This window comes from Leopardus geoffroyi, chromosome A2, assembly GCF_018350155.1.
Source record: "Leopardus geoffroyi isolate Oge1 chromosome A2, O.geoffroyi_Oge1_pat1.0, whole genome shotgun sequence".
NCBI lineage: Eukaryota > Metazoa > Chordata > Mammalia > Carnivora > Felidae > Leopardus > Leopardus geoffroyi.
Window position 1 is genome coordinate 161,184,172 of NC_059331.1, and position 26,205 is coordinate 161,210,376.

A 26,205-nucleotide genomic window follows, 5' to 3' on the forward strand; every position below is an offset into this window, starting at 1 on the left:
CAGCCATACATAGTGGTTTCTATTTGCATTACACCCATACCTGATAATACAGATTATATAAGTTGTATATAAACACATTACAAATATGGGAATAGGATTCTTAATTTTTCACTTATGATACTAGCAAAGGAAACTCTATGCAGTAGAACTTTCTTCTAGATGGTGGATATCTGCAAAATTGTTAATATCCATTTGTCACTTAAGATTTAATGGCTCCAAAGGAGCCATTGCATGTGTAATAGGCAAGCATTAAAAAATAATTTGCAAGATGCATCAACAGTAATTGCTTTATGCCATTAAAATAGAGTTTACAGATTTCCTTTTATAATGCCATGACAATGTAAAAAGTTTTAAATCTTTATCTATGCACACACACATGTTTTTCAAGCCTTCTGAAGTATATAATTTTATTGAAATAAAGGATAGTATGTCAGAGAATAAGTTTAAGCATGCCACATTAACTTGCTCCAAACCTTCCTGTGCCAAGGACTTTCCATTTCACTTTGGGGTCACACACCTCCCCCATCCCCATTACACCTCGAACTTTAATTCCTGCTATTCTTTCCTTCCTCACTCACTGGCCTCCTTGTATACCTGAACAACACCAGAAATATTCTCAAGCCAGAACGTTTTCATTTGCCCTTTCTCTGTCTGGAATACTTTTACCCGGACATTCACACGGCTTGTTGGACAATGATCTTATTTATTCAGATGTCACGTAGTGAGGCTTGTTGTGCTGTCCTCGGTCTTTAAAAATGCAGTCAGAAAGGGGCACCTGGGTGGCTCAGTCGGTTAAGCATCTGACCTCGGCTCAGGTCATGATCTCACAGTTCGTGGGTCTGAGCCCCGCGTTGGGCTCTGGGCTGACACCTCAGAGCCTGGAGCCTGTTTCCGATTCTGTGTCTCCCTCTCTCTCTGCCCCTCCCCTGTTCATGCTCTGTCTCTGTCTCAAAAATAGGTAAACATTAAAAAAATAAATAAATAAAACTGAAAATGCAATCAGACAAAGAAAAATACCATATGATTTCACTTATATGTGAAACCACTTATATGTGGAATCTAAAAAACAAAAGAAACAAAACAGAAACAGACTCCCAGATTCAGGAAACAAACTTGATTACTGTATGGGTTGGGGTCGGGGGATGGGCAAAATAATTGAAGGGAATTAAGAGCTACAAACTTCCTGTTACAAAATAAGGAAACCATGGGGATGTAATGTACAGCATAGGGAATAGAGTCGATAATATTGTAATTACTCAGTATGGTGACAGGTGGTAACTAGACTTGCCATGGAGATCATTTCACAATGTATCAAAATATCGAGTCACTATGATGTGTACCTGAAGCTAATAGGGCATCGTATATCAATTATACTTAAAATTTTTTAAACTGCAATCTACACATAGCCTGCTCTTCCATTCTCGATGTAGTTTTTCTCACCATTATCAATTGCTAACTACATATGATATTTTAATTTTTTCATTATCTGGTTTTTTCCCCCACTAGAATACAAGAACGTCAACTGCAAACACTTAGAATTTTTTTCCTCTGTGGTTCCCCTAGTGCCTAGATCCATATCTGATCCATAGTGGATACTCAGTACTGTTTGTCGAATGAGCGAATGGGCTATGAAACAAATATAAAGAACGTGGTGCCCAGAAGATTGGCACAGAAATGTGTGTGCTCAAATGCGTGGGTGTAGGGTTTAGGGCCCAGCAGTCACTGGAACCAAAATGTTAGCAACTCATCAATATTAACATATTGGTTAATATTTTTAAAGTTATTGACAGAGACCGTAATGGGTGACCATTTTATTTTACTTGCTTAATTAATGTTTGCCTTTATGAACATCATTTTGTGTAAATTAAAAAGGGGCTTATGATACTTGAGAAAGGGTCAGAGTAGAGTGCTGTTTCATTATGAGTTAAAGAATGAAAGTCATGGAATATTGGAATATTGCCATAGAACAAAGACATGGTCCTGGTAAGGATTTTTTTTTTTTTTTTTAAGTAAATAGCGAGTAGTGTCAAACATTTGAGAACTCTATACTAGAGGCTGATTTTAACAGAAAAGAGATAAAGTTCACCATATTTAATTAACAGACCTTTACTTAGGTGAAGGTAAATGCGAAGGTCTGGATATAGGTGACAATCTGTTCGCGGTCAGAATCATGTCAGAAAGAGACAGAATTACTAGAACACATTGTATTTTGTTGCTGTATCAGAGCAGCTGAAGGAAGACAGTTCTGATCAGGCCAAAGGTGAACGTGGAAAACGATCATCCTATCCCATGGAAAACGTGTTACTACATGGGCACCGTACTTGAACTTGCTTTAGTTGGTCTCAGAAGAGCGAAGTGCAAAGGATTCTAATACAGAGGCACATTGTAACTGATGAAGGGAAATTATAGTTTAGAACGATGTGGCTCGCCCAGGGTCCCTGAGGAAGGTCAGAGCCAGAACTTGAACCAAAGTGATTTAAGAAGTTCCTGGATCAGGTTATTTGTATTTATTTATGTTTTCTTAATTCGTTTTATTCAATGAATGTATCGTCAAGGTCTCTTATGTGTAATGACTATTCTAACCACTGTGCATACAGCATTGAAAACAACCTCTTCCTGGGGCAGCTGGGTGGCTCAGTGGGTTAAGCATCTGACTTTGGCTCCGGTCATGATCTCACGGTTTGTGAGTTCGAGCCCTGCATCGGGCTCTGTGTTGACAGCTCAGAGCCTGGAGCCTGCTTCAGATTCTGTGTCTCCCTCTTTCTCTCTCCCTTCCTGGCTCTCTTTCTGTCAAAAAAAGGAAACAACCCCTTCTTCCTCCCCTTCTAACGTAGACGGACAGACAAAATGAAAATGGGCACTCAGCTGGAGAGGGATAAATACTATGGAGAAAACAAAGCCGGACAAGGAGATAGGAAGCAGCTGTGGTGGAGGAGGGGCTCAGCAAAGGAGAAGTTGGCTTCAGGGCAGACCTCAGGAGGAGGAGGGGTCACCCCTGCTGCTATCTAAGGAAAGAGCTAGAGCATGGGCTCCAAGATGGGCTGGCCGGGCAGGCTTGAGGGATGCAAGGAGCTCGGTGTGGCTGGAGCCCCCCGAACAAGGGGGACATTAGGAGAGTAGGAGGGAGCAGGGCAAGGTAGAGCTGGGTCACGGAGAGCCTCCGGCTGTTTCAACAACTAGTCTTTTACTCTGAGCAAAACCCCGGGCCACGTGAGGGCTTTGAGCAGAGTATCCGAGTTTGCCATATTTTCGAAAGGCTCAGCGTGGCTTCTGTGTGGAGGGTAGGTGTGAGAGTGCAGGGGTGGAAGCAGGGGAGGGGTGGAAGGGATTGTGTGATGTGGGCAGCAGGAGGTGGGGGCTTTGACCAGAACCGGTGGGGAGGTGGAGGTCAGGTGCACCCAGATCTCAAATGTAGAAGGCAGAGCAGACAGGATCCACGGAGAGGTTGGATGATGCGTGTCGAAGAAGGGGGGTGGGGGATGTAACGGGAACTCGGAGGCTCCTGTCCCGAGCAACTGGAAGAACTGAGTTGTCATTTGCTGAAATAAGGAAAACTACGTGAGGGACAAGGTCAGAAAGTCTCTTTTAATCTCTGTTCCCTTGTAACTATTTGTGGAAGAAACTAGATCGCATAATCTGTAGAGTTTCACACTGCAGAGATTTTGTGGACTCTTCCCTCAGATCTCACTTAACAAAGTCCCCTCCCCCTGTATGTCCTAGGAGCTGGCAGTGAGGACTGTAAGCGCGATGAAATTCAGGTTTGATGTGGGCCAACACTGCCTGCCATGCAGCGTTGTGTTCCAATCCCACCAGAAGGCACAGTTCCTCTGGTTGTGCTTGTGGTTGTAGTACCAGCTGTGAGTACCGTTGCTTAGCTCCTTCTTGTCAGAAGTTCCCAAACGACGGTCTTCTGGTTCCCTCAGTTAATCTTCATGTATGAGCTGAAATACGTCCGTAAAGAGACCGTTAATTATGTTACAGAACATGCAGGTAAGGTAAACTAGATGCTTCTTTGTCCTTATTTCCTAAAATTCAAAACAATGAGTTAGTTACCTGGCATTTCCCACAATTGATCATTTCATTTTATTTTCACGAACGCCTGGAATTAAACATACCAGATGTATTTTATTCCATTGCAGGAGATTCTTAGTGATGTTAAAATCATCCTTCTCGTGGGGCGCCTGGGTGGCGCAGTCGGTTAAGCGTCCGACTTCAGCCAGGTCACGATCTCGCGGTCCGTGAGTTCGAGCCCCGCATCGGGCTCTGGGCTGATGGCTCAGAGCCTGGAGCCTGTTTCCGATTCTGTGTCTCCCTCTCTCTCTGCCCCTCCCCCATTCATGCTCGGTCTCTCCCTGTCCCAAAAATAAACAAACGTTGAAAAAAAAAAATTAAAAAATCATCCTTCTCTGTTCCGGGGGGGCTTTGAGCTGCCCTCCGTTTCCAGTAGCTCATTTGTTTCCATGTGACGTTACGTTCCAGGCTTATCTTGTATATTTTCAGCCCCAGAATCAGTCACTTCACCTGGCAGCCCGGTTTTCTCTTAATGAAAAATCCTATTGGGTGATGACAATCTGGTGCCACAGGTTGTCCTTGTTTGGGGCCTTTTCCAGTGGTCGGAGCTAAGACGTAGGTCTACATTTTTAAAAAAGAAAAATTATGGGTTCATAGTGATGCTTCTAATTCAAATTCAGGAGTACATAGGGTTATATTTCAGACTCATCAACCTTACGTTTGCTTCTCCTTTTTGCACATGGAAATTTTCAGGGTCCAAAACATCAAGGTAATTACTCATTTGTGTTGTTGCCCAGGTATAGAGCATTTCAATAACAAGATGCAGGGTCCAGGTTCATCCAAAAGGTCAGGTGAAAATATTTGTTGACAAGATGAGGGTGCGTTTTCTGATTAGCGCAAACAGCATAGACAAAGATTCTGAGGCCGGAGAGAGCACAGTTCCTTTCAGAAAGCGCAGATACTGTTGTATCAGAGGTGTGATGGGTTAGAGCGTCAGGAAGGAGTGGGAACATAGCGGGCTGTGGATATTAGTATCAACGGGAGACATAAGCTGTGTGTTCGGAGGTATCTTGCATTTGTTCTTAATGAGAAATATTTTGGGACACCCGGGGGCTCAGTCGCTTGAGCGTCTGACTTGAGCTCAAGTCATGATCCCACAGTCGGTGAGTGTGAGCCCCACATCGGGCTCTCTGCTCTCAGCGTAGAGCCCACTTGGGATCCTCTGCCCCCCTGTCTCCCTGTCCCTCCCCCGCTCATGCTTGCATTCTCGCTCTCTCTCCCTCTCAAAAATAAATAAACACTAAAAAAAAAAAAAACCCATTTCTTTCTACTTTGTCTATACAAGCAGGACTTCTCGGATAGAAGTTTAAGGTTAGCTGTCCTCAACCCTGTTCTACGTTGAGTCAGGGAAGGTGGAGCCCAATTATTTTCTGCCGCTTGCGGAAGCATTTGCGTCCTAACGACCCGTTTTCGTCGTTATGTTTCTCCCCACAGAGGACAAAGTGTGGACCATCGTGTCTCACGATTTGCAGATGCAGACCACGGTGGCGGGCTACAGCCCAGAAAAATACTCCGTGACGCAGCTCGTTTACAGCGCCTCCATGGACCAGATCAGTGCCGTCACCAGCAGCGCTGAGCACTGTGAGCAGTACGTCTCCTACTTCTGCAAGATGTCCAGGCTGTTGAACACCCCAGGTAGGCTGGGAATGGAGGGTTCCTTTTAATTACTGTCCCAGCTGGTGCTTGGAATGACGGCCACCACCCAACAGGTGTGATTTAGCATCTCCCAGTCCGGCCTCACCAAGTGCAGGCAGCTGTGACCAAAGTCAACTCGCACTTGGTTTGTTTTCTGGAGAACGAAACTGACAAAGTACGATGTTAAGGAAAAAAAAAAAAAAAATTCCCTGGTCTGCAACGTCCAGGTTTTTCAACTTTCCGCGCCTACTTACGTGCACGAATGTTTCTGGTGCTTAATGATCAGTCGTGGCTTCGGGCAAAGGTGTCTCCGAGCCTCTTGTGAACTTTCAAGCGATGCCCTCTGAGCTGTTCAGTTGTGTTTAAGGAGAAGCTGAAAGGCGTGTAGCACAGCGATAGAATTCAGAGCCCTTTGCTGTCTGCAGTCATTTAACAGGATCCGTTTGTCTCAAGGGGCTCGACCTGATTGTTTAGGTGTGGGACGGCTTACTCTTAGCGATGCTTCCGAGTGTGTGTGTGTGGGTGGGTGTGCGTGTGCGTTAAAGGTATAAAAACTAGTGTCCAAAGGATGCACTGGAAATAGAGATCCACGTGCTTTGGGGTTCTTGGCCGCCAATTGAAGACGTTGACAGAAAACGAAATCCCTCCGTCTGTAGTATGACAGAGCAGAAATAAAGCATGCACACTGACCACACTTTTCAGCCGCGCCGCTCTCCAGGTGTGCGATTTGGGTGGCGTTGATTGAACTCGTAAGCCTCAGTTTCCAGTCTTTTTCATTCCGATAGGAATCATAATGCGTATTGCAGGTGAGTGAGAATTTAATAAGTTCGTGTACTAAATGCTGACTGCAGGGTTTGATCCACTTAAGGACTTTATAAATAGCAAATAGCATACTGATTATTTGTAATAGTAAGCGTTAGAAGTGGCATCATGCCACATCACAGACCCATGGGCTGTTTGATGCCCCAAATCGGTGTTGGATTAGAGGCAGTATTATGTGGAATAGCTTACAAAGAAGAGTTCTAATAAAACATTATATGGTATTTTAAAGATTTGCGTGTATTTTATGCGCTGAAATTATAGACAATTGTAACCTCTAGAATCTAATAGTAAAATCTAGGGGCGCCTGGGTGGCTCAGTCGGTTAAGCATCGGATTCTCTTTTTGGTTCCAGTCACGGTCTCGCAGTTTGAGTTTGAGCCCCACACTGGGGCTTGGGAGCCTGCTTGGGATTCCCTCCCTCCCTCCCTCTCTCTTTCTCTCTCTCTCTTTCTCTCTCTCTCTCTCTCTTATTCTCTCTCTCTCAAAATACATAAAAATTAACTTTAAAAGTAAAATCTATAAAAAAAAAGTACATGTGGACACGATTGGTTCAGACAATTAGCGCTTATGCTGTTTGAAGAAAGAAGAGATGATTGTGGCTGGGGTGTTGAGGTGCTCAGAGGCAGAGACACAGTTTGAGGACGTTGAAGGAGGGTAAGCCTAAGGCTAGTTTCTAGTCTGTTTTTAAGCAGTACTCAGTTACATTTCTAATGATAAGTTTGGGGCGCCTGGGTGACTCAGTTAAGCGTCTGATTTCGGCTCAGGTCATGATCTCACGGTCGGTGAATTCGAGCCCCGCGTCGGGCTCTGAGCTGACTGCTCAGAGCCTGGAGCCTGTTTTGGATTCTATGTCTCCCTCTCTCTCTGACCCTCCCCCGTTCATGCTCTGTCTCTCTCTGTCCCAAAAATAAATAAACATTAAAAAAAATTAAATAAATAAAAAAATAATAAGTTCAACACACTAAATCAAAGTCAGGAGTTCACTGCTAATCTGCACAATAGCAGACTATTTTCTTGGGATTCCAGATATTGTGTTTCCAGACATTTGTAGATGATTATTGTACATAATAGATTATGCTCTGAAAATAAGTTTATCATATGCTGCTTGCCTTTGAAGATGTGTGTGTGTATATGTATACATATGTATATATACATAATTATATGTATATGTATATACATATATATGTGTAATTTTTACTCACAAGACATTAGTGCTTAATCAATGTTTGCTAATTGGAATGAACTGAAAATACATCATTATATAATTTTAACTATTATCTCATCCTACCTTCGGGCAGTTGGTTTAAACCCATGTGTGCATCAGAATTCTCAGGTCTGTCAAAATGCTGATTGCATGGCCGTATTCCTGGAACTCTCATTCGGTAGAACTTGGTTGGGACCCACAAATGTTTGCTTTTAAAAAACATCCAAGAGTAGTTCTGTGGACCATACACTAAGAAACACCATCTTTAATTTAAAGCATGAAGGTCTCTCGTGTTAGACTTTAAGGTTTGAGTTCTCCATGGTGGAGAAAATTAAAGGAAATATTAGAGCTTGTCTAGCCAATTAAACAAAAAGGGCACACCTAATTTCCTGCTCCTTCAGCTAAACCAAACTGGCACTGTAGTATTTTTTAATCCTTTGCATAGACCAGTCTCTAAATGTTACAGAGTGAATTTCAGCCCACCTTTTTTTTTTTTAATGTTTTATTTACTTTTGAGAGAAAGAGACAGCACGAGCAGGGGAGGGACAGAGAGAGAGGGAGACACAGAATTCGAAGACAGGCTCCAGGCTCTGAGCTGTCAGCACAGAGCCTGACGTGAGGCTCGAACTCACGGACTGTGAGATCATGACCTGAGCCAGAGTTGGACAGTTAACCGACTGAGCCACCCGGGCGCCCCATTTCAACCCACCCTTCTGAGTCATTCTTCATCCTCCCAACTTCTGTTTTCCAGGCTAGCTAATCTGTAGAACAGCTGAAGCAAGGAAAAGGAATAGTTGGGGTAGCGAGTGTTTCCGTATGATGGCATTCTGTATATGTCCAAATAAGAAAGAACACAATTTAATAAAAATCTTTAATTTGCTGTTTTAAGGAGCTAATGTGTGCTGTAATTGGTTTTTTTTTCCCTCCTTCCTGGTAACATTCAATTTTAAATATCCATTTACTCGTTCTTAACTAAGACTGAATTATATTGGAACTTCTGTAGTACTCCTTGTGACATCTGTTTGAATACAAAGTATATTCATTATAGTCATGGCAATTAAAATGAATATCAAATGAGTTTGTAATAGCTATGTACTTAAAATGTTATTCTTTATTTTAAGAGCCTTACCCTCAAGAGTTCATTTGGGTCTCTATAGTTTCTAATGATACTTATGATAAAGAGTTGTTTGTATGCATAAGGACCTCATTTTTATTTTGATAAATGTTTGGTTGTACCCTACCATTAGCTAACCAATGTAGAATTACTCATCATTGGTTTCTTGCAACTTTACAAGGGTAGTGTAATATATTTCTTGCAATCTTATCTCTTCTTTTTATTACTACAAAATTTAAAAATGGAATCCATTTTACGGTAATGATTTTGCCATTTTTTATGGTCATATCTGTTCTTGCCATGTAACTATTAATTCAGTTGTCCTTATCAGCTTTATAAAAGACACAGAAACAAGACAAATAAAGTTATTTTATTCCATAGAAGAGCCTGTTTGGAGTGAGGCATACCAACTTGGGAATGAACAAATTGTACTTAACGAAAACCATTAATGGATATCAAAAACCAAAAGGATATTAGCATGTTTTATATTTATATCCCCAGAACTACAAATGTAGTAATATCTGAACTTACAAAGGCAAAAATGGTTAAACAATGAAATCTACTTCTGAAATAAATACCTTAAGAACCTGAATTTGTTAAGCTAGATACCAAGAGAAAGTTTCATTGCATCCCACTTGAGAAATGTCTTAGTCAACAATCTTAATATTTTAGATAAAATATTTCCCTGTATTTGGACAAAGACCTACTAGCCTGCTTTTAAAATTCTTATTTTCATATCTTAGATGCACTGTTGCCCTATATTTATTTTATAAAACATTGTACTTTCTAATTAAGAATTTTTTTATTGTTGAGGTATGTATTCCTTACATCTATAAAGATTTAATTGTAGAGGTATAAAGTTGATATGATTCCTATTTCTCTGACTATACTTAGTGTTGTTTTCTTTGGTTTCCAGTGTTTCACTTCCTTTAATTTCTCAATGTAGTCTTATTCTATTCTCATAAGTCATAGTTTTATTGCTTCTTTTGTTGAAAGAAGCAATATAAATTATCCATGCTTTGGGGTAGTTTACTATTGGATTTTGTATCTATTGAAAAGGAATTATGTTCACAATTTTTGCCTATAAAGTAAGCTGTGTAAAATTCAATATACTTTGATGATACTAAACAGTGATTTAGTGGCATCCAAAGGACAAGAAAACATGACTCTGGTATTATAACTTATAACCTATTTTTAGAAGAAATTTCTAAACTTTGGTGAAGTTATTAAGAAAGTGAACTTTCCAAGTTGGTGCTATGCCTTGTAAGAAGCCATGATGTTTAACTCTTGAAACAACATAGATAAAAACATTGCTTGGTTGCCACTAAAGACTAACATTTTCATTGTGTCTAGTCAGTATATTAATTCACAGATGAATAATTTAGCTAATTATTGTGTTAATTATTACTAAAACTGGAGGGTTTAATTAAATGGGGCAAGCAAGGAAGGTAGAAATAACTAAAAGGTAAAAGTAGCGGATTAAATCCGGTAATATTCCACACCCAGGCAACTAGACTGTCCATAGAGGACATTGTGGGTAAAAGGGACAGAATGGTCACAGGGAAAATAGAGGCTATTTCAGCAGTATGGATAGGAGTTGATGAAGGCCTCAGCTGGAATAATGGTTGAGATCATCAATCAGTCCACAGATATTTATTGTTTATTGCATATCAGGAATTGTGACTTATAAGCTGACATGTGGATTCGTATGAGTTGCCTAAGAAAAAAATGGCAGGGAGAATTCTAGGTTAGAGATATCAGAATGTGCAGTGTTTCTGAGATGGACATCAAAGGACACATACTTGGAAAGACATGAGAATGGCTGGAGTAGAGACCTTGAGGGTGAGAGATAGAGAGAAATATGAAGGAGAGTCTCTGCATGACCTTCAGGATTCCACTCAAAGGGCCAAGGGAATGGTTTTAAGTGGGGGATTCCAGCTGTTACGTGAAGAGTAGCATGGAGGGATGACCAGGTTTGCGGGAAGCAAGCCTCCCGCACAGTGCCACCAGAGAATGGACGAGACTGAATATCTGAGAGGCTCCCTGGGCATTAAGAGGGAAGACTTTCTTTAAAGTGTAGGTAGTAGAAGCAACATGAGTCATGATTGCTTACCTGTGGAGTAACTTCAGGATAACTTTAGGAGTAATCTTCCCCTCTACCCAGGAGTGAAGGTAAAATGGATGACTAGAACGGTTGTAATGTCTTCATAAGATGACTCAGAGAGGTCATGGGAAGAGCAAGGAAAGAACATTGAAGGAAAGAAAACACTAATTTGAAAAAGTCCTTAAAGGAGAGAGTGCAGCTCACCAACAGGACTCCGAAGTAATGATCACAGCAGGAGGAAGACAGCTAATAATGGGGAAGCTAAGGCAAAGGAGTATTTGACAATACACAAACAAGTAAAAATAAGTGAACACAAACAAGAAACTCGAGATATGGGCAGTGGTGAGACATCGTACAGAGGAAGCCAGGCCTTGGCTTTGGCTGTTGGGAGGCCACTGGAGATTCGTGGTGGTGGGATCTGCTGGGCAGAGCCACTGAAGAATGAATAAAAAAAGCAAGTGAGCGTTTTCAGGAAGTTCAATAGTAAGAAGGGATGGCTGAATACAGAACCGCTGTTTAATCAGAAGACAGAACTAAAGCAAGGGTTTGGGAATTGTTTATATGTTTAAAAAATGAGAGAATTATGAGTAAGTTTATACATGGAGGAGACAGTAGAGCAGATGAGGCTAAAGATGTAAGACAGAGAAGGAATGTAAGAGGCCTCGGAAGAGAAAAGGGAATATGAAATTAGCCCTGGCAAAAACAAAAAAAAAAAAAAAAAGAGCATCTGCTCTGAGACGGGAGATAAAGAAAAGTAGAGATTTTCATTAAATTCTATTGACCAAATACCTTTCTTGACCTTTTATCTCCTTTACCTCTCAGAGTTATGTGGTAGATTTTATTATCTCCACTTTGCAAAATAGGGCTCCGAGAGGTGAATGGACTCACTAAAAGTCATTGTGGCTAGACGTGAAAAAGCTGGGTTCAAATGCCAATCTGGCTTCTCCCAAGCCTCGCCTACTGACTCCCTCAGGTGAGCCCCAACACATGGAGAGGTCAGTGCCTTCCTGCCAACGGGAGGATAGAGCCAACCCCCAGCCGGATGTGTACCCATCCCGTCTCTTCGTCTCTTCAACCACCATGAAAGAACATTTTCCTTCTTGCCATTTACTTTGTCCATCTCTGATTAGAAATGCTCTTTGCCAAGTGACCTTTGGTCAAGTCCAATATTTCTGATTAATAAATTAATCTTAAGGTCACATTTATTGAGGGTAGCTTGACCTGTACTAAAAGAGTATGGCATTTCAAGGTGCCAACTTTTTGAGCTTTGAGGTGTGACTTTGAAGAACATTGACCTTCTAGATCTTGATGAAGACTTTTCCTTCTGCCATTTTATTCTGTGAGTGCCCATGTGTAGCTTCGTTGTTTTTTTTTTTTTTTTTTATGACTGAAATAGGAGTAAAGGACATGTTGAAGTAAATCTTATATCACACTGTAGAATTTGGAAATGTCCTCATATATTTAAATCACATTTTTTGTTTGTCATCTTAAAATTATCCATTTCAATGACATCATAAAACGAAGACAAACCTAACTGATTACATTGTGTACCTTATGTAGAAAATACCTCTCCTAAACAGGATGCTGAAAAAGAAGAGAGTTTTACTATAAAAAAGTCTCTTGGAAATACCTGAACTTTTATTAAGAAACATTCAACAAACATTTGTCGAATACAGAATACTCTTCTAGATGCTGTGAGAATGCAAGGAGGTCAAAGAATAGTTTTGAAATAGCATTTCCCTGAAAATACAGACAGAAACTTTTTTTATAATGAAAATAAAGTCATTTTGCATATGACATAAATACTGAAGGGATTTTACTGCTACATCTTGGATAAAAGTTTGAATAAATTTAGAATTCATGACAATTTCTAAAATCATTGCTATGTGCATTTTGTACTGAAGGGAAGATCGGAAGTTATTTGGAGAAGCTTAGGAACGAGAGGAGACAGGAGTTTTGAGTTCTAGGGGCCAGTGTATAGTTCAGGTTCAACCAGAGAAATAAAACCAGTAAAAATATTTATGTTTAGAAATTTATTGCAAGGGATTGGCTTATGCAGTAGTGGAACCTGGCTTGGCAAGTTCACAATTGGGGCACACTGTCAAGAAAGGCAGACTGAAACTCGGAGGAATGAGAAGAAGCTGCTACCCATGGATAGAATTGCTTTTTCAAGGAAGACTAAGTCTTTTCATCCTTTCAGCTGATTGAATCAAGTCCGTCCAGCTTATGTGGCGCCATCTCTCTTACTTAAAGTCAACTGATCATGGACTTTACTGACATCTATAAAACACCTGCCTAGCAATCCCATGATTAGTGTTTGGTTGAATAACTGGGCACTATAGCCCAGCTAAGTTTGCACATTAAACTGATCATAATAGTCAGAGATTATATTTTTAAATGAACAACTGAGAAATCCATCTCTAGAGTAGCAATGGTTTATTCCCTCAATTGTGCAACATGTAGCTCTCTCAGTCAGATAGAGGAGATACACCTGGTCGAGGTGTTGGGGGACCTTTCATTCTCCTATCTCTCCATTTATGATGAGGGTACATGTGAACCTCGTGTCATATTGCCAAATGAGATATCATTTTATATGGTTACAGCAATGGCGATTTGAATCAAACAAGTAGATCAACTTTACTCAGGAAGATGAGTCAAATACCAAGATTTTCCTTTCCTCTGTGTTGTTTCAAAAAACATTTTTTTTTAATTTAGTATTTTAACCAAGATAGCATGTGTCCACCAAGGATGTGGCAGTGTTAACTCATCGTTCACTCAGAGCTCTGCCTAAAGGGAAGCATCTCCGTTGATCCAAATAAGCACACTCCATATCCATAACCTTAGGAAAGCTGTAGAAAAGCTCCCTCACTCCATCCACATTCCTTGGCAGTATTTTTCTGTTTTACTTTTCTTATAGTTGAATCAAACCCCCATTGCCATGCAAACTAAAAGTAATGTTACAAAAACTCAGAGAAAGTTGAAAGAACTCTTTTTTTTTAGAACGGATATGAATGAAATAATACATGAATTTTATTTCAAAGACTGTATGTTTTCCAAGTTTTGTTATTTTCCCACCCATGAATGACAGTGGAGTCTGTTATCCTGTTCGCCTATCATTTACCAAAAACAGTGACTGAGTAGTTTTTATAGGACAGTGAATGATGTTGCAAAGTGTTAGTGGACTGGGAATGCCATAGCTATTTTGTCCTTCACTCTGTAGCTTAGATTCTCTTAAAGAAAATAACTTTTTTTTTCCTTTCTTTTGGTTCTGGATCTGAAATGCAAACTAAATGTACTGGCCTCTATCCTTGTATAAGTTATACTTAGTTATATTTAGATAACTTATATTTTAAAATCTCTCAGTTAGGGGCACCCGGGTAGCTCAGTTGGTTAAGTGTCTGGCTCCAGCTCAGGTCATGATCTTGGGGTCCGTGGGTTTGAACCCCCCATCGGGCTCTGTGCTGACAGTTCAGAGTTTGGAGCCAGCTTCAGATTCTGTGTCTCCTTCTCTCTCTGCCCTTCTCCCATTCATGTTCCATCTCTCTCTCTCTGTGTCTCTTTCTCTGTCTCTCAAAAATGAATCAATGTTAAACAATTTTTGTTTAATCTTTAAATTAGATTATGGTATAAATGAAAGGAGAAATGGCATTAGTGTTAATTAAAGGCTTACCATAGACATTTATACATCCTGGCTCAACCATCCATCTCCAAACTTTATAAATTATATATTATTATTTTCGTTTTATAACTAAAGAGATATATAACTTTGGATGGGTTGATTCACCAAAGGAAAACAGTAAAAATGATGCTAAGAGTCCAAACCAAGATTAAAATCTAAGCTTTTGTGCCTCTAGATCTACATACTATGTATGTATGTATTTTCTACCAGTATGTTAAAGAGAGGAGGAAGGGAGGAGAGAAAGGCGGGGTGGGTGGGGGAAGAAAAAGAAGGAAAGAGAAAAAGAGAAAGAGAATGGAGCCACCTCATAAGCTGATGGGGGGAAAGTTTTTATTTTTTCCTAGAGTGCAAAATTAGAATGTGCTTTTAGCACAGTTAAAACAGAAGGCTGAAGCATTTTTGTTAAGCAGGAGGCCAAAAGGGACATTTATGAGAGCTGCAAATGCTTCATTTTGAAAATCTACCTTTTTTTTTTCAATATCCCCGATTTGGCCCTGACAAGTATATTAAAAAATATGGTTTAGATGGCGATTTGTTTGGAACCATATTGAAAAACATTTGATGTGAAAGAAGTAAGAACATGCCTCTCTTTTTCTATAGAGCACTTGACTTTCATGTTTTTTTATATCAAGGTATTTCAAATAGAACAGGTGAATTGTATATTGATGAAATAGAAAAATGTTGCAAAAGGTTATCCACTTCTTTTCAGACATAAGATATGAAAACACAATGTTGGTACTTTCTTTTCAGAAGAAACTCGTACATTTAAGCTTTAACACACATTCCCATACCCAACTTTGCATTCTTACTGTATTAATTTGCTGTTGACAGATTGCTCAGAGATCCTATTAAAATGAGAAGGGGCAGAGATGGCCAGGTCTGCCTGTGGGTGGCCAGTGTCTGAAGGGTAGCCCCAGAACACTGACACGGACATAAAAGTCAGCAAAGACATATATTTACTCTCTTAGGGTAGGGAATTGTTTTCTGTCAAAAGTATAAAATAACTCTCAGTTCAGTCTTGTTAGAGGGAGAGAGGATGGACGGAGAAAGGTGGCTCCATGCTAGGTAACAGGAGGAGGGAGGGGACGTAGTATGTGGGGAAGTGGGGTTGGGGGTAGAGAGCCTGGGCCAGGAGGGTGAGGCCAGAAGGATCATGGAGAAATAACTAAAACAGAACAGCCCCATCTTCATTCTATCCAGCTAGACTGTGGATTATATTTCATATCTCATAAGTTTTACAAAAGCATATTGCTCTAGTTAGCCCCCAAATTAAAATCAGTTACCTTTCTTCTTAGAACGCGGCCATATAAAGGTTTCTAGAAACCAAAACATTTTTATTTTGTTTAATTTCAAAATATCAAGATGGTAAGGTGAGAAAAGTAATAAAATTACTAGGATCAAGACCACGAGATTGTCAAGTCTAATAGATGAAACTTAATACATATGGACAGAGGTTTGAGCTCTATTAACCACAAGTTATGAGTTTGCATGAAGAGAGCTGGTAGCATAACTTACAAGGTTTTAATGCAAAAATAGGAAGTATTGATGAAATAATGTTCACCAAAGCAGAGAAGAAATGTGCACTTTGACACGTATTATCTAAACCAACAAACAGCAGCAAAAACATGAATTAATATAGTGGATGATTTTAAAATAAATACTTGGCATTGGAATGTTATAACTTTTAAGATAAGAGTGTGACCAGTATCTAAAAGTACAGTGAAAATGTGATAATCAAGTTTCAAGATACTCAATGGTGATGACTTTCTCCCTCCTTCTATCCCTAGACAGTTTATTATTCTTCTTCCTTCTAGCCTTGTAGTAGATGTTGTTCATATTAGGCAAAGGATCTAACTTCGCTATATGTATATGTGTGTGTATGTGTGTGTGTGTGTGTGTGTGTGTGTGTGTGTGTGTGTATTTTTTCACCTGTTGGGGTATGCACCAGTGTGGGTCTCTGTGATAATCTAGTGTATCTCTATGTGTTCTGAATGCCACACACACACACACACACACACACACACACACACACACACACCCTACATAATTCCATGGAACTCCATGGAATTCCTTCATGGCTAGTTCTGATACACTTCTTGAAAATAACACCACACAGAGCTTATTTGAAATGCAAAGAAATCTAGCTACTTACATGGAATAGGTGTTTGCTACCAAAGTTGGTAACATCATTTGCGGGGAAAATAATTGGGCTGGAAATAACTAAAAGTTGACTATAATTTACTAAACTGTTTACAAAATGACCAAAGTGAAAAAAATTAAAGCTAAACATAACTTGATGCCAAACTGCTAAAGCCCAAGTCTTTTACCCAGAACAGATACGTATTCAGTGCAGAGAGGTTGGCTTTGGTCAAAGATGGGAAATTGGGATCTAAAGTAACATAGACTCAATATGAATTAAAAAAATCACCTGGGGTAAGAATAGTCTAGAAATATATAACCAGTGTTTTTTAAGAATTGATTTTGTACTACCACTCAGAATGGCTGTCATCCTGTTATCACCTCAAGATAAGGACAGCCTAACCCAGGCAAAATGTATAAAATATGTGTAGGCATGGTTCAGAGAAATTTTTAAAAAGCATAAATGATCTGAGGAGGAGAAACATAATTGGGATTATATATATAGGAGAAAGGTCTACAAAAAAAGAAGTCCTTGAGAAAATAAAAATAATATTGAACCGCCTTAGAAATTTCATTTTTAATGAGAAAGTAGAAAAACAAAGATATTGGGCTTCTTTTATATTAGAAAGGATTTAGTAGAGATTTTGTCCAAAGCAACTTCTTAGGATAGTGTGGATGAAATGTTTGCCTATGCATTGAAGTTTCAGAAAGGAAAAGAAACTTAGCTTGCATCAAATTACAGCACATGGAGAAGTCTCGAAGGCTGTCTCTCAAGATATCTGACATTACTTTAATGAGTTTTCTACGATTCAAAGTCAGATTCTTTTGATAGAACTTGATTTATCAGCACACTCTAGTTTGATCTCAAATATAATCAGTCTGTGAGATTGAGATCTACAGTCAAAATGCCACTATATTAATTTAAAATGAAAAGAGTAACTGCTCAAGGGATGGGATGGTCTGGCCAGCACATTCCATGCAGGCAAGGTACATGGAGAGCCAAATATAAACCAGGATGACAATGTGTCAATTTATAATGAAAAATGGAATGCCAAAAGGACTGGATGCTTTTGTTCTCAACCCTGCCAAATCGCTCCCTGGGGGGCTACCATATGGGGAACCAAATTAGAATCACATGCTTGCTTCTTGAGCACGGACTTGGAACACAAGGAGTGAACCAGGCTTGGGGAGTCAAAGGCACTGGCTATCCTCAGGCCATAGAGCCCTTTTTCTTCGCCTGCAGTCATGGAAAGTTCATGTTGCTCACTATCCTCTTATTTACATATTAGTTATCTTTCTAGATTCCTTCTGACCTTGTCTTTGATTATTTAGCTCTTTTCGTATATTCAATCAGATGGCCGTGGAGTGTTGGTGGCCTAGTAGTAAATTTGTTCCAGTCCTTGCTTTGAGTTGATGTTTTGGTTTAACTGACAGAAGACCATCTTCTTTTCAAGGCTTTTCAGGGAAGTCCCCAAAACCCCAATACTGACAACCCAAGACAACAGAGATGATTTCTTCAAGGTCTTTCCAATCCTCGATTTTGTGGGGAAAAAAATGTTTCCGGTGCTGCATTATTGCACACAAGTAACTGAATTTCCTTTTCAAAGCCTAGGAAAGACAAAGAAAATGAAAGTTGGATAGACTTAGAAGATGTGGCCTACATATAACTAAATCCTTAGTGTTTTTCCAGTTCTGAGAGGGAAATCATCATCATGTTGATTGAGATGTTTGCATTCATTGCTGGGAAACTTGATTTTGGCTCCCCATGGGGATCACATGGAATATGCAGACACAGTACTTTACTTCTTAGTAACTTTTATAGATATTTTGATCATTTTCATCATATTAGAGCTTCCGATTTGGAACTGACTGTGAAAACGAAGACACACTTGCTCAGCAAAAAAGTCTTAATGTGAAGCCATCTACTCCCTGGAAGCTTTTGTGGTAACACATACCACCAAGATGGAGAAACCATTGAGGTGAATGAGCCTTATTATCTATCCATGTGTTACTGTTGAAAATACTAAAGGCAGGTCACGTGTGCTTTGCATGGAACTCTGCTGGAAAGCTGTCATATGATAATACAAGGAAAGATAAGGCCAGAAGAAACCTAAATGGGAATGACTACAGAGTAATACAATTAATTTATAGCCAGATATATTAAATTTGTTTAAGATTGACAGCCGATTTGCCCCTGGGAGGGAGAAGGAGAGAAGGGAAGGGATTTTCTTTTAAAGAGCTCCTGAAACCTACTAGGATGTGCCTAATGAGGTGATGTAATATAAAACATCACTTGATGTGAAATTTGCATAATGCCTTTTTCCCCTAAGAGATTGCTTTGAAAGAATAACAAAGAAACTGAAATGAGGTGGAAAACAAAATAACAAAACACAAATATTTTCTCAGTGTTTGCAAATATTAAAAATAATTTCCTATCTTCCGATCTCATTTGTTCTCCCGAGAGCCCACCTGGATGTCCTCAGAATGTAAAGTGATACTTTAATTAACACATTGGGATTTAGATTTCTTTATAACGATGCCACTTGCATAAAAAATGTTCATGTCTATTTATGAGCCAGGCAAAGCTGTGGTCGTGTGAATTACGCCATGTTGTGCAGGAACCAAACACCTGTAAACACCTTTAATTTATGCACAAACTGTTGTGGTAAATATGCCAGCCCTTATCAAGATTGTTCAAAGGAGTCTTGTCTTTTGCAGTTTATTCCCTTCTTTCTGCACCTTTTTTTTCTTTGAATGGAGAACCTCGTCCTCCTGTTTTCTGACCAACTCTGCTTATCTGTAGAGGAAACAATATGGAGGCCCTCATGTTTAGATTGCGTGGTTACCCCGGGGCTACACATCTTCCCCGTTGCCACGGTTTTCACAATTTCATGCGAGACCTGGAGCCCCTATTGCCTTGCTTTAAAATCCTCTGGACAGGGGCGCCTGGGTGGCGCAGTCGGTTAAGCGTCCGACTTCAGCCAGGTCACGATCTCGCGGCCCGTGGATTCGAGCCCCGCGTCAGGCTCTGGGCTGATGGCTCAGAGCCTGGAGCCTGTTTCCGATTCTGTGTCTCCCTCTCTCTCTGCCCCTCCCCCGTTCATGCTCTGTCTCTCTCTGTCCCCAAAATAAATAAAACGTTGAAAAAAAAAATTAAAAAAAAAAAATAAATAAATAAAATAAAATAAAATAAAATCCTCTGGACAGAGACAGGGAACACTCGACATTTTACATTTGTTGCATAATTAAGTTTTAGCATAAAGTTTCCTAGTGCACCGCCTCGCCTTGTACATATTGTTTTGCATAGAAAACCCTTCATATTTAATTTTGAAATCGCTTGTCATTCCTTCATCTGGTCATTCATTCTCTGAGCCACTGTTTATTGGCCATCTATTCTCTTTAGCTACTAATTACTGGGGATGGTTATGAAAGGCTTAAGACCTGATCCCTTAAGGCACGGATCTCCTATTAAAGCTGTTTTAAATAGTTTCCTTCCAAAGAGAAGTAGGAAGGTGTGAGACTGGTGAGCCTCTGAATTCATACTGCGCCCCACATTGACCCTAAAGGCATAGTTGGCTGAGGTCCTTGCTAAAGGTTGTGTGGGACAGTTGGAACCATGTACACTGTCCCCTGTCAGCATCCTCAAGCCCCACCCAGCCACCCAACATGCGCGGTAAAAGTTAAGTGCTCATATCCAGCCACCTGTCTTCCAGGGGATGCTGTCCTGATTGTGGTTGTTAGAAACCTATTATAAACTGATTTCCTGACGATGATGGTGTCTTTCCTGAGCTTTCTATCTGTACCAGGCTCTGCCCTGCTCCCCCAGCCATATTATAGAGTCAAGGTGTCTCTTAACTCAGCCCTAAATGTCTGTGGTTTTCTGTTGCCCTTTCCTTTGTCTTAAGAGCCCAAATGGTTTTATTGCATATTTGATGTTATGTTCAGAATATACTGTCGTTTTCTTTGTGTAACTCCTCTCTTCTAACACTCTCGCGTTTCAATTTTAAGCCGTGTATTTTTTTTTCTCCGGAAACAGAATATTGTCCAAAGAAGAGTTTAAACCCAATTCAGTAAAGGTCAGCTCCCCACTTCGAGGCACAGTCCACACCGACTAAGACAGTCCCCTGAGTGCTTTAGAACTTAGTGGACCTTCGTGGTAGTGGGAGCTATGGAGGAATTTCCTCTGCTCCGACCTTCCAAATTCAGGGGCCTCCTTTGTGATTCCTTCTCAGTATAAACGGCCTCTAGTCTGCCAGCCTGCACCATGACAGAGTGCTACCCTAATAGAAAGTTGGACTTATATTTCAGTCACCAAAGCCATGTGTCCTTCACGCCTCTGACACTAATAAAAGTACCAGTCCCTCTCCCTAAGTGGTCCATTACCCTAAACCCTCAGGATATGCATGTTTGGCTTGCTGTAGGCTTGCAAGAAAGGCCAGTCTTTTCTTTAAAAAATTCAATACCGGGGCGCCTGGGTGGCTCTGTCAGTTGAGCGTCCAACTTCGGCTCAGGTCATGATCTCGCGGTCCGTGAGTTCGAGCCCCGCGTCAGGCTCTGTGCTGACCGCTCAGAGCCTGGAGCCTGTTTCGGATTCTGTCTCCCTCTCTCTGACCCTCCCCCGTTCATGCTCTGTGTCTCTCTGTCTCAAAAATAAGTAAACATAAAAAAAAATTTTTAAAAAATTCAATACCAGTTTTCAACTTACTTCCTTTAATAATCAGACGGTACAAGTATTCATCAAACATGCAATGCCCCCAATCTGATTTGTATAATGTAAATGCAACATCACTTTTATCAGCAAGTACCCTCCCTTCTTTAAAGACTCTTTGTCCTTTACAAACCGTAGTCCAGATTCTGCATCCATACCACAGCCTAAAGGACCACATCCAGGAGTCACTGAGCCCACTGATGGGATATGGCACAGCCCCTACGTCTGCTCCTGAATCCTGGAGCTGATTAACGGTGCGTTGCGGCTCTTGGCAAGAGTCAGAGGAGGAAATGAAATTAAGGTGTAGGGGTTAGGCAGGAAATTCAGAAAAAACTACTTGGGAAACGTAGCTAAGCAAGATACAATTCTCTAACTTATAATTAGCCCGGAACATCAGGCCCACCATCCCCAAAGGCTTCTTTTTTGCAAAGAGACGAGTGGTACCATCAAGTAGCAGATGGCAGTCTTGTATGAGTGCGAGTGAGTAATGGCCACTTCTTACCTGAAGAGCGTAACCCGCTCAGAATTTGGTGATAGAAATGCCTATTGGCGCTAACTCATTAGCTTAATAGTTCATTATTTCTGTGCCTTCTATCGCTTGGGGCTAGTGCAGTTATTACATTTAAAAAAAAAAAAAAGAGTTCTGGAAAATTTCAGTAACATCTATAGGCCTGTTGGCCTCCACCATTTGATCACCTAGAACACCTAGGAAATTAACACAATCAAATGAAATTTTTATTACTTTAATCACAAGCCAAGAAACCCAGGTGATTGCACCATGACTCCAACAATTTGTGATACCTTTTAATTTTATTCCTCAAAAAGCCTCTGATGTAGGGCCACCTGGGTCGTTCATTCGGTTGAGCATCTGACCCTTGGTTTCAGCTCGGGTCACGATCTCACAGTTTGTGGGGCTGGAGCCCCGCATCAGACTCCACGCTCATAGTGTGGAGCCTGCATGGGATTCTCTCTCTCTCCCTCTCTCTCTCTGCCTCTTCCCCACATGCACACCTCCACATGTACACGCATTCTCTCTCTCTCTCTCTCTCAAAATAAATAAATAAACTGTTAAAAAATTTCATGATATGATTTTTTACAAAAAGAAAACTATTCAGGTCTAGAGTGTGATTTTTGCCCCATTGACTGCTCCTGCTTCAAAAGACCTTGCATGCAACTCTGGAAATAGTACTGTTACTACAGCATTATTAAAAAAAAAAAAACAAAAAAAAAAAAAAAAAAAAAAAAAAAAAAAAACGATGGGGGTAAAGCAAAACCAAGTCCCCTTAGTTCAAGGAATGTCCTGTGGAGAGGGGGACACCTAATACCAGAACAGGTTTTTGGCTTCTGTCTACCTAAGAGACAGGTTCAATGAGAGGAAAGTCTAGTTTATTCTTTCCCTTGCTCCATAATAGGCATCTTCAAGATGTCTTTGGTTGCTGAAAGCATCCTGGCCAAGAACATGCTGCCTGTAGGAACTGACCCTCAGTTGTGTTTCCCTCCTGAGGCGATGTCCTGCAATTACTAGTTTGTATACTGTGTGTAATTATAACCACAAAAGCAGTCTAGTTTTTAAAGCCCTTTATTTCTACATGTGGACTTGTCCGTTTATTTACCCATCCAGTCATTTAAATTGTGTCCGTTTTACCAAATGTTGGTCTTTGTACCAACATCTCCTGAATATCTACTCAATATAAGTCACTCTGCTACGTTCTCTACAGAATGAAAATAAAGCCCAGTTTTCTATGTAGCAAAATCTGTTGAATCACTGAGAATTAGCAGAATATTAAGCTAATATAAATTTGTCATTTTATTTGGGGGGTGGAAATGCATAGCAGTGCAATAACTTAAAACAGCAAAGTTTTTATATTATCATTTATATACAAATATATAATTTATATATAAGCATATATGCATGTATATAATTTTATATAGAGATATAATTTTAGAAGTAGTAAACATGATTTCCCATAATTACCTCTTTAATGGTAATGCATAAAACCTCTTAATGCTTATAAATGACTTGGAAAATATTCATTTGTAAAACAATCAAGTAGGGTAATTATTCATTTTTGGAATACAGGGAGAAGAGTGATAACAGTTACTTTAAGCTTCAGATTAAGGCTTCCGAAGCCTGTTTTTAGGTCAAGGATATTAGCTTCATCACTGTATTACCAGCACACAGAAGTGTGCCCAGCATATAGTAATCAACATTATTATAATGAGGATTAGTCGAATGATTGAAAGACAGAACACGAAACCCTTTCAATGATCTGGCAGAGACACACGAAGCATCTTCCTAGGGAAATAATGTGGGTTCACGTACCGATTTTGCATATATTTCAGAGAGGTGATGGACTCCCAACTCCCACAGCCGCTGGGTTAAGAACCCTGGCCTTAGCTGAAGGAAAAATACATAACATGTGCAAACGTGCATCATCCCAAAGCACAGGGGACAGCTGCTGTCATGGGCCAGGCCAACTCTTGAAACGTCCACATGATACTCAGAGGCATTGTTTGCCTAGAGGAGATTTGGTATGAAAGAACTTTTTTTTTTTTCAAATCGGTTGTAACTGATACTCCAGAACTATTCCAAATACTCAGAGTAAGCACAACGTGGGGAAGAGGGGAAGCTCATGTTTTGAAGGGCTAGGGGTCAGATAATAGTGTTGAACATTGCCTTCCTTAGACATCATTTCCGACCCTTAAGTAATGCTCTCCAGGAGAAAACCTCCCTACTGAAGTATCATTTTGCTCCTTCTTAGGACGAAAATCATTTAAGCAATTGAAAATATTGAAATTATGCCTATACCCCCACTGAGATTTGTGTGCCTATGATTGTGCAAATTCATTTACTGAAGCCCTAGAGGCACCCTAGAACGTGACTGCATTTGGAGAGAAGCCACTAAAGAGGTAATTATGTTAAAACGAGGCTGTTAGGACAGGCCCTAATCCAATACGACTGGCATCCCTATGAGAAGAATCCATTTGGACGCACAGAGACACCACGTGAAGACACGGCAAGAAGACGGATGTCTGCAAGCCAAGGAGAGAGGTCTCGGAAAACACAAAACTGCCAACATCTTGATCTTGGACTTCTAGCCTCCAGAACTCTGAGGGCAGAGAATTCTATTGTTCAAGATATCCGGTCTGTGGAATTTTATTATGGAGGCTCTAGCAAACGAATACACTGTCTTTCATCTTATGGATCAATGCACTGTCTACAAAAAACAAGAGTAACAGTCATCTAGCGTCAAATGACTAGGAGTCCATCTAGAAGAGTGATTCCTTTGACGGTATCGTGGGTAAATAATATGATGTACTGTTAAGTTTTCTTTCCACACACAAAGGACAGAAGGAAGATAACATTTATGTAACGTCGACTCTTTGCTAGGCAACTTTGTGTTATCTTTTGTTACCTGCTCTATTCTTTACAGAATGTTGGGAGGTAGAAACTGTTAGTCATATTATACGGAGGAGAAAAATGAGGTTCTGGTGGGTTTGAACATGTTCGTGGTGCCCCTCACATACTAACTGGCAGAGCTGGTGTGCACAACCCCCTTCGAATGCTAAAACCTGCACTTTCTTTTGGACACCACACTGATAATCCGAGTCCTCGCATTCTGAGGTCGCCGTGCACCTGAGACGTCTGCTTGTCAGAGAAAGATCAGAGTGCGAGTTGCCATTTGGCTGCAACGTATGAGGTTGTGACACCAGAAATGTAAAAGCAGGTTTTCTTTTCTATCCTCGATGAAACCAAAATATTAACATTTTTCCTTCCTTCCTTCCTTCCTTCCTTCCTTTCCTTTCCTTTCCTTTCCTTTCCTTTCCTTTCCTTTCCTTTCCTTTTTTCCTTTTCTTTTCTTTTCTTTTCTTTTTTCTTTTTTTAATTTTCTGGCTGAGAAATACACCCAGCAATTAACGTGAAAACAAAGAAATGTGGCTATCGAGACCCCAGTGCTTTCCATTCTTGAGTTTGTATCCAAAAGTCAGAGAACCCGCAGCCAAGACTAATCAACTAAATTGTTCATCTTGCACCTAAGGATTAAGAGGCAATCAGTTCAAGAAAGTCAGTCCAGGGGTGCCTGGGTGGCTCAGTCTGTTAAGTGTCCAACTTCGGGTCAGGTTATGATCTTCCAGCTCATGGGTTCGAGCCCAGCGTCAGGCTCTGTGCTGACAGCTCAGAGCCTGGGGCCTGCTTGGGATTCTGTGTCTTCCTCTCTCTCTGCCCCTCCCCAACTCACGTTATCTCTCTCTCAAAAATAAATAAACATTTTTAAAAAAGGTCAGTTTGGCATGAGGTACTTTTTGATAGTGAAACGATGTAGGTTTAGCGTATTTTGTCACTTCTGTGTTTGTATTTTGTATGACCAACACAATAAGGATATTATGAAATTGTTTACCATATTCTCTGAGAACAGAAATCGCCTGTTTATAGGTCTATAGAAGTCAAGCCTAATGGGTTTTATACAAATTCCTTACAATATTTTGTATTAGTACTTATGTCCTAGATACCTGGAAATCAATAAAATGATTGATTTTCTTTTGATGTAGCTCTAATTTTCTCTCTCTGGAAAAATCCTTATACATTTGGGTAATATTTTTTTAAAATTTTTTTAACACTTTTATTTATTTTTGGGAGAGAGAGACAAAGCGCGAGTGGGGGAGGGGCAGAGAGAGGAGACACAGAATCCGAAGCAGACTCCGAGCTTCGAGCTGTCAGCACAGAGCCC

The 26,205-nt window shown here is 40.2% G+C and overlaps 1 protein-coding gene across 1 annotated transcript in view; it reads left to right on the plus strand.

Moving 5' to 3' along the window:
- CNTNAP2 (contactin associated protein 2) overlaps positions 1–26,205 on the plus strand; it is a 1,977,252-nt gene that overhangs the window by 1,302,361 nt on the left and 648,686 nt on the right. The window contains exon 13 of the mRNA XM_045496029.1: positions 5,506–5,706. Coding sequence (XP_045351985.1) covers positions 5,506–5,706 — 201 coding nt within the window. The remainder of the gene's footprint in view (positions 1–5,505; positions 5,707–26,205) is intronic.